The sequence below is a fragment of the Triticum dicoccoides genome, chromosome 3A, assembly GCF_002162155.2.
Source record: "Triticum dicoccoides isolate Atlit2015 ecotype Zavitan chromosome 3A, WEW_v2.0, whole genome shotgun sequence".
Lineage (NCBI taxonomy): Eukaryota > Viridiplantae > Streptophyta > Magnoliopsida > Poales > Poaceae > Triticum > Triticum dicoccoides.
Genome location: NC_041384.1, coordinates 529,635,341 through 529,643,884, shown reverse-complemented (window position 1 = coordinate 529,643,884; position 8,544 = coordinate 529,635,341). Strand labels below are relative to the sequence as shown.

Below are 8,544 nucleotides of genomic sequence, written 5' to 3'. Positions count from 1 at the left end.
GGGCTACGCTAAGAATAGCGTTGGCTATAGATTTCTAGTAGTGAAATCTGAGGTACCTGACCAGAAGGTCGGTACAATTATAGTCTAAGGATGCTACATTCTTTGAGGATATTTTCCCCATGAGAGATATGCAAATCACTTCTAGACTGGAATCTGATGAGACTCCTGAACCTGCCATTCCGATGGAATATTATGAACACAAAAGTGATGAAAGTTCCACTGAGGATGACGAGGAAGCTCCTATTAGGAGCGAGAGACAAAGGACTGAAAAGTCTTTTGGTGATGATTTCCTCGTGTACCTGGTGGATGATGACACTCCCAGTTCCATTTCAGAAGCTTATGCATCTCCGGATGCTGACTACTGGAAGGATGCGGTCCGTAGCGAGATGGATTTCATCATGGCTCACGGAACATGGGAGATCACTGATCGTCCTTATGGTTGCCAACCACTGGGATGTAAGTGGGTGTTCAAGAAGAAGCTTAGGCCTGATGATACTGTTGAGAAGTACAAGGCTAGGCTTGTGGCCAAGAGTTATACCCAAAAGAAAGAAGTGGATTTCTTCAATACTTACTCACATGTGGCTAGACTGACAACCATTCAAGTGTTACTCGCTTTGGCTGCCTTGCATGGTCTTCTCGTTCATCAGATGGACATTAAGACAACTTTCCTTAACGGAGAGCTAGACGAGGAAATTTACATGCAATAACTAGATGGCTCTATAGTAAATGGTCAGGAAAGAAAGGTGTGCAAGCTAGTGAAATCTTTGTATGGCCTGAAACAAGCGCCTAAACAATGGCACGAGAAGTTTAATACAACTTTGACATCTGTTGGATTTGTTGTTAACGAAGCTGACAAATGTGTATACTATCGCTATGGTGGGGGAGAAGGAGTTATACCGTGTATGTATGTCGATGACATACCGATATTTGGGACCCACCTCAAACTAATTGAGGAGGTAAGGCCTTTTTATCTCATAACTTTGAGATGAAAGACCTGGATGTGGATGATGTTATCTTGAACATAATGCTACTTAGAGACACTAAGGGTGAAATTACACTTTTGCAATCCCACTATGTTGAGAAGATTTTGAGTCATTTTGGATATTCAGACTGCAAACCTTCTGCAACACCATATGATCCTAGCGTGCGGATTCGAATGTTTGAAGGCACGGTTGTAGATCAATTGAGATATTCTCAAGTGGTTGGTTCACTGATGTACCTAGTTTGTGCTATTCGTCCTGACATCTTATTTGTTGTGTGCAAACTGAGCCGGTTTGTTTCCAATCCAGGAGATGTGCACTTGCATGCCGTTGAACGAGTCATGCGTTATTTGCAAGGTACTGTGAGCTATGGAATTCACTATTCTGGGTACCTGACGGTACTTGAGGGGTATAGTGATTCGAATTGGATATCTGATGCTGATGAGATGAAAGTCATAAGTGGATATATCTTCACACTTGGTGGAGGTGCTGTTTCTTGGAAGTCTTGCAAGTAGGCAATCTTAACGAGATCGACTATGGAAGTAGAACTCACAGCATTAGACACATCATGCGTTGAAGCAGAATGGCTTCAAGAGCTTTTGATGGATTTGCCAGTGGTTGATAAACCAGTCCTGAGTGTCCTTATGAACTGTGACAATCAAATGGTGATTGCCAAGGCTAAGAGTTCAAAGGATAACATGAAATGCACAAAGCACATAAGAAGAAGATTAAAATATGTCAAAAATCAAGAAACTCCGAAGTTGTAGCGTTGGATTATATCCAGACTGCTAAAAATCTGGCAGACCCTTTTACGAAAGGGCTGTCACGTACTGTGATAAAAAATGCATCAAGGAAGATGGGCATGAGACCCATGTAAGTTGCCATGGGGTAACCCAACCTATGTGATCGGAGATCCCGTGAATCAGGACCTTGGAAAACAATCCAGCGGTCAAGTCAGGAGAATATCCTTAATTAACCTACTCCATTGGAGATGCAATAATACTCTCAATTCTGTAAGGCAGGCCAACTTTTGTGTTAATGTGTTCCAAAGCTTGTGTAAGTAAGATGCTTACCTAGAGAGTATTCTTTGGAGAAACACACCTATGTGAGCCCGACTGCTGGTCAAAGTCTATGAGATTGGGTAATCTTTAGGAAGCTCATGAGAAGGTACATGGTATGACTAATAAGCTCCATCCGTGGGGTTTAGCCTTCGGCAACCATGTATCAGCTGACAATAGGCGAGACTTCTACACGCCAAACTGACAATTCAAGGCATAGTCCATTGTTCAGTTGTGAAGAACTCTAATCCTATTGCTCTAGGTGGAAGTTCAACTTAATAGTCCCCACTTACAATTCTGATATATCAAACATTGTTTGGAACAATTGACAGCTTCGAGATCTCGTGGGGGATTGTTGGATTATGGATGGGCTTAGGCCCATATAAGACAATAATCCCTGGTTAATCTCTAAGCCCCATGTTATGCATGGCAAGTGGTGGGAAGTGTGGGAAGTTTAGTACCATACTGCTACAGTAAGAAGAGTGAGACCTCTTTATAAGGGCTGCTCCACCACTTGTTATTGGGAGCTTGGGAATAGGAGTTGTACACACACGCTCCTCCTCCTCCGCCGCCCCCTCGCCTCGCCACGCCACGCCTCGCCTCCTCAGGACACGCGCGCGCCGCGGGTTGACATTGGACCGTGGGATGTTCGCGGACTCGGTCATGGGCCTGAGCCCAGGACCATCTACCCGACGGCCTATATAAGAAGGCACTGGTCAGTGGAGTGAACCGTAACTCACTTCACTCCCTCCCTCTTGCACAACCCTAGCCGTTATCTACTGTTCCTCTCAATGTGCTGCTTCCGACGATCCCATCCCGACGACCGGGTGCACGGTTGGTCGGGAGAGTAAGTGCCTTCGGAACTCATTCGAGATCCTGCCCGGAAGAACGACAATAAGATTTTTGAGGAGCGTCTCGACGCAACCACTCCCGATCCGTCCCCGTCTCCGTCCGCCTCTGCTTCCACTACTTCCCCTGCATCGACTCCATGGCTGACAACACTGCTGTCAAGAAGAAGGCCTCGGTCGATGCCAAGACTGCTGCTGTCGCCGCCGCGTTGGCCTAGCCAACCGGAGGGTATGACTCGTTCATCCCCTATTTGCTCGTTCATGTGATGGCTGTATATATGTTGTTTATAGATGTTTCGGTTCTATGTAATATACATGCTCACATGCTTAGGTATTGGTATAAGATGCATATCGTATTTACCATGTTTACTGTTTACTCGTGGATTAAAATAGTTAAGAAAGTGCTAATATTTCCAACACGGAGTCGTAAAAAAATCCAGAAAGAACAAGAATAACGTGGGCGGAGGCAGGCACACACTCCATTGGATCTGCCTCGGTTGGAAGTCCGGTCCTTGCTTTCGACCATCCACGCTGGAAAATCTTTCGGCCGCATCCACGCATCCGACGAGCACCCCATCCCCGCTGGCCATGCCGCGCCCGGTCCCCGGTACGCCGACGCACCGAACGAACCAACAAGGGAGCGTTGAGAAGGAAAGCGGCCCGTTTCTTGGTTCGGCCGGAATCGATCGAAACAGACGTCGTTCTCGCCAAAGATACGGCGCTTTTACAACGCCACCAATAGGGAGCTGCGTTGAGATCGTATTTTAAGTGGGGGGCTCCGGTAGGAGGAGTATATCCACTGCGACTGCTGCCAGGTCAGGCACAGATCAGAGGTAGATTCATGGCAAAGAAAACGAAAGAAATCAGCGAGGGATTTGTTAGATTACTACCACCTTGCCAAGTTTCCCCTGTGAGCAAACCAATCTGTGATTGGATGGTTAAGAGAACCATGGTATCCCCAGTCTATCAGGGTTTAAATCTTGATGCTCGCATTTATTTCTGAATTTATTACAGGATTTTTGACGATGCGGATTCAGTGGGAAGAAATGTTCCCGTCGACGATGAAATGCTTACGATGGCTTTGTAAATTTAAAAATGATATGACGGCTCAGTCTTTCGAAGATGCTCATAGAGATAGGATGTGCGAGTGTGCGTTCATAGAGGTGAGTGTATGCGCGTGTGTATGAGTGCTTGTGTCTGACCTGATGTTAAAAAAAATTCCCCCTAGCCTGACTCCTCTCATTGGTTAAGGAAAAAAGAGGTTTAACCAATTATTATTATGCTAATTAAAGAGGGGCGGAGTGGGAGGAGCAAAAGCTGCGAGGATAAGGCCCCGCTCCCCGGTCGCATTTGTTTAATCGAATCCATCGTGTCTCCACGTGGCGACCCAACCCAACCGCCTTGGAGTAAAGAAGAGAAGACCTTTGAGATTTTAGCCCCGGCCGTCGCCTTTTTATACCCGCCCATGCTGCTTCATTGCCTGGTTCGTCGCTCTGCCGTCTCCCTCCTTCCCTCCCTTCGCCCCCGCCTGCGTCTGTTGCCTCTTCTTTCTCGGCCTCTGCCTCTTCTTAATGTGCGGTAAAACTACCCTACGCACGGTCGCCTGGATATACGGTTGCTGAGCTGAACTTCCAGGAGGAAGACACACACACACACACACACACAGAGAGAGAGAGAGAGAGAGAAGAGAATCAGTACTGGCAATGGTGTTCTACTTCAAGGCGCGGCCGGACGCCGGCGACTACACCATCTACATGGGCGCCGACAAGAACGAGAACGAGGAGCTCATCAAGTACGGCCTCCCCGAGGACGTCTGGTACGAGCATTTGCCAAACTCTAGTCTCTAGCTTCGCCTCTCTCTCTCTCTCTCTCTGTGTGTGTGTCGATCGATGGATATACTCATGGTAGTTCCTCCGTATATAAATATGCACGTGGGGTATAATAGTTAATCCCTAGTTAATCTTGAATAGTTTACCCTAGTTAATCATGAACAGTTTAGTACGAGTACATTTAAACTCATTACGGAGAGAGAGAGACAGACCGGCCGGCCAGCCGGCCAGAACGAGAGAGAATGCAGAGAAGCAGAGGGAGCGCGCGGATTGACTCGTGACGAGGCCATGACGAGGCTGGCAAGGACACTCCAACTACCAAACTGCGTAGAGTAGATACGACCCGAGCTGCTCGAAACATGCCGCGTGCGTGACTATCGTCCCCCAGTCTGCCATCTGCATCACACAACACGAGCGTAGCTAGGGCCAAAACACCCTGTATATATCTATCGTCTAGAGGACCTCGCCCTCGGCTCGCGCTGCAAACTGGACTACTTATTTTACTGGTTTATTATATTGCTGAAAAATAAGCAACCCTCGAGCTCAGTGGATATCGTGCTGTAGTACAACCTAGCTAGCCCGTTTATTAAGCAAAGCAACGATGATTGTACGGGATAATTATTAATCAGGGTTGCTGCATGCACGCTGGCGCACCATCTGCGCTGCAGGTTCCATGTGGACAAGGTGTCCTCGGCGCACGTCTACCTGAGGCTCAAGAAAGGCGAGTCCATAGACACCATCAGCGAAGGCCTCCTGGAGGATTGTGCGCAGCTCGTAAAAGCGCATTCCATTCAAGGTATACATGAAAGAAACTCATTGCATTGTTTATACTGCTACTGAAGATTGTGTTAGCTAGCAAGATTTTCTTGCTACCAAAAAGTTCCCTCAGAAATATGGTACCCCACAAAACATTGATATGTTCAACTATGTTTGCCATCTGAGCACGGACCTCAGAAATTAGCTCGTGCTGTGACTGTGACCGGCCGTGTCTAGTGCAAAGCTGCAGCATGCACATTGCTACTATCTCTTTCTGTGCCCATTACAGCAACTTTTTCTGGTGTATTATTGCCGGCCTCTCTATGCATGCCATGCATGGGCCCCTTTGCATTATCTGCCTTGGGTCGATAACTGGCCTATACTGTATGTGCGAGTGATTGTGATCGTCAGAACGTGACAAGTTGGGCCGATAATGGGTGCTGGCTAAATCATTCATGCATGCATGTGTTTATCGTGCAGGAAACAAGATGAACAATGTGGAGGTGGTCTACACGCCATGGTCTAACCTCAAGAAGGCGACGTCCATGGATGTCGGCCAAGTTGGCTTCCACAACCATCGGATGGTAATCAATTACCACTTCTACCCGTTTGCTAGTAGTACTACTAACGCCTCCATTGGCAGTTATTTAACAAATTTAAGAAGAAAATATGTATATAGACATATGCTTGATCGATTGTAGCGTTTCAATTAGGCTCAGTTGTTAAAGCATGTATGCAGTGGTATCAAGTTATAGAAGCATTTCGAGTAGCACGAACAATAATTGGATAAGAAACCTTTAAAAATTAACTAGATTATCTTGCGCAATAATTGCGAACATTCGATGAGAAAATAACCATTATAACGAAAGCTGCCAATTCATGACCAGTTGAAAGAAATCTGTCTTGTCTTGCGCATACCTGTAGCTGCTTAGCTGCCGGCGGTCCCAACCGTCGCCGATGCTAACTGACTCTAGCATGCTTCATTTCTTGCGTTGGCCCTTGGCTAATCATAATTTATTTATTTTGCGAGTGTTGGCTAATCATAAGTTGATTCATGTCTTTGCGACAAACAAATGTTTATATACAATCTACTGTCCGCCAACAGGTACACGTCTTGACAGTGGAGAAGCGTGTCAATGAGATCCTCAACAGGTTGAATAAGACCAGGGTCGAGCGCCGACCAGACCTCAAAGGTACATACGCATACACAAGCTAGAGATCTCCATTTCGTGTGCACGTGTAGTACACCATGCATGCATGCACGTGCAACTGGGATTTCATTCGCTAATTTGCAAATGTGTGTGTGTGTGTAGCCGAGAAAGATGCATCAAATGCAGCGGAGAAGGCCGAGCGGAAGATGCAGCTGAAAGACAAGGCACGCAACGCATGCTTGCATCATGCATGCCAGCTCGACCTTTCTAGCTAAAGCTGGTTGTAATGGGAAGTATCATATACTAGTATCGTGCATATGATACTAGTCTATGATACTACATCCCTAATGCATAGTATCATATGTTGGTATCATAGAGAACTACATTTATTGCCATACATGACACAAAATAGCACATCATTTAATATGATACGGTATCATAATATGATACTCAAGCCTCTCTTTCTTCATTTAATTCTATGCCATTAAATCAAAATTGCTTAGTTCGCATGCATGATACAATCTATGATACTCTCATTACGGGCAGCCTAAATCAAAGCCTGTCATGGTGACAACCGGCTAACTTTTTTCTCTTGTGGCGTGCGCAGAAGCGCAGGGAGGAGATGGAGAGGGTGGTGAAGGAGCGGCAGGCCGAGATACGGAGCTACAAGGGCCTCATGGTTGCCGAGAAGATGACCTCCAACCGCCAGATCGCCTCCGCCGGCAAGTCCATACAGGAAATGGAGGACGAGTTCGTCTAGCAGCTAGCCTCATGCGTGTGTAGTGTATCATCCATGTCCATGTGTATATATGCCGATGCGCGCATCTTGCATGCGTGTGCGAGCGTGGTCTCGACGAGGCGGGCGATGATCGATCGATCCTCGATGTTACTGACGGTGCAGGTGTACATATATAAGGTCCTTGATTTGGACAGAAATGAGAAAGCAGCTAGCGCAGAAATAAACTGTAAATTCCAAAAATTCTGATGACGACAAAGGGCGGGCATTGCGGTGCCTAAACAAAACTGATCCAGATATGGTATGCTTAGGGCCTTTTCGATTCGCAGGATTCTAAAAATATAGGAATAGAAAAAATATAGGAATGGAGGGCATATATCCTCTTAAATCTTATAGGATTAGCTAGTGTTTGATGCCATAGAAAAAACAAAAAAATTATAAAGAGAGATTGAAGTGGATGTTAGATTTTTTATGAAATGTAGTACAAAAGATTTCATAGGAAATTTCCTATGTAATCCAATTCTATGAATCAAACAACCAACGTAGGGAAATTTTCTAAGGATTTCAATCTTTCAAAAATCCTAGTAGCTTGTGCATCCAATCGATATGAGGCTGTCATTGTCGTTCGACAAACGTGTTCGGCAACACAGTAAACAGAGAGGAAATGGTGTTCCAAAAGGAAATGTGGAAGTTGGTGGCCCAATCTGGGCTCCTGCGGGAGCGGGCTTTAGGAGCTACTCTCTCCGTCCGAAAAAGTTTGTCTCAAGCTTGTTTCTCAAATGGATGTATCAAGTGCTAAATATATCTATTTGTGGGACAAAATGCTTTTTCGGACGGAGGGAGTATTTCTTTTCTATGCCTTTTCTGTGTTGGTTTTCATTGCTTTTTCGGTTTTGGGTTTTTATTTTATTTTTATTTTTACTTGATTTCCGGTGTTTGTTTTCAATGGTTTTTTGTGTCAATTTTCAACAGTTTTGTTTTTAGGTTTCGGCTTTCTTCCTTTCTTTTTCTTTTTTTTTACTTTTTTCAACACATCCCTACTTTTTTCATAACTTCCCTACTTATAAAGGTTAGAGTTGGTGGTGTGGGACCAACACCCTTCACCAATAAAAAAATGCACCCTTACCCACATGTGGGACTATCAATCTTCCAAGAGACATCAATAAATAAATGCACTTTAACTCAC

The 8,544-nt window shown here is 45.4% G+C and overlaps 1 protein-coding gene across 1 annotated transcript; it reads left to right on the top strand.

Annotated features, from left to right (window-relative positions):
* Nucleotides 1-4,357: 4,357 nt before the first annotated feature.
* On the top strand, nucleotides 4,358-7,601 carry LOC119269001 (coiled-coil domain-containing protein 25-like). Its single transcript, XM_037550741.1, has 6 exons — nucleotides 4,358-4,702; nucleotides 5,384-5,511; nucleotides 5,952-6,055; nucleotides 6,577-6,664; nucleotides 6,785-6,846; nucleotides 7,230-7,601. Exons 1-6 carry the CDS (start codon nucleotides 4,590-4,592, stop codon nucleotides 7,380-7,382), a joined length of 648 nt encoding a protein of 215 aa, XP_037406638.1. The 5' UTR covers nucleotides 4,358-4,589; the 3' UTR covers nucleotides 7,383-7,601.
* The last annotated feature ends 943 nt before the right edge of the window (nucleotides 7,602-8,544 follow it).

What these genes read in the sequence shown, in the direction of transcription:
- LOC119269001 (XM_037550741.1), top strand. Translation starts at nt 4,590, where the DNA reads ATGGTGTTCTACTTCAAGGCGCGGCCGGACGCCGGCGACTACACCATC. An exon ending in GGCCTCCCCGAGGACGTCTG is followed by an intron (nt 4,703 to 5,383) that starts GTACGAGCATTT and finishes TCTGCGCTGCAG; the next exon opens with GTTCCATGTGGACAAGGTGT. An exon ending in AAAAGCGCATTCCATTCAAG is followed by an intron (nt 5,512 to 5,951) that starts GTATACATGAAA and finishes TTTATCGTGCAG; the next exon opens with GAAACAAGATGAACAATGTG.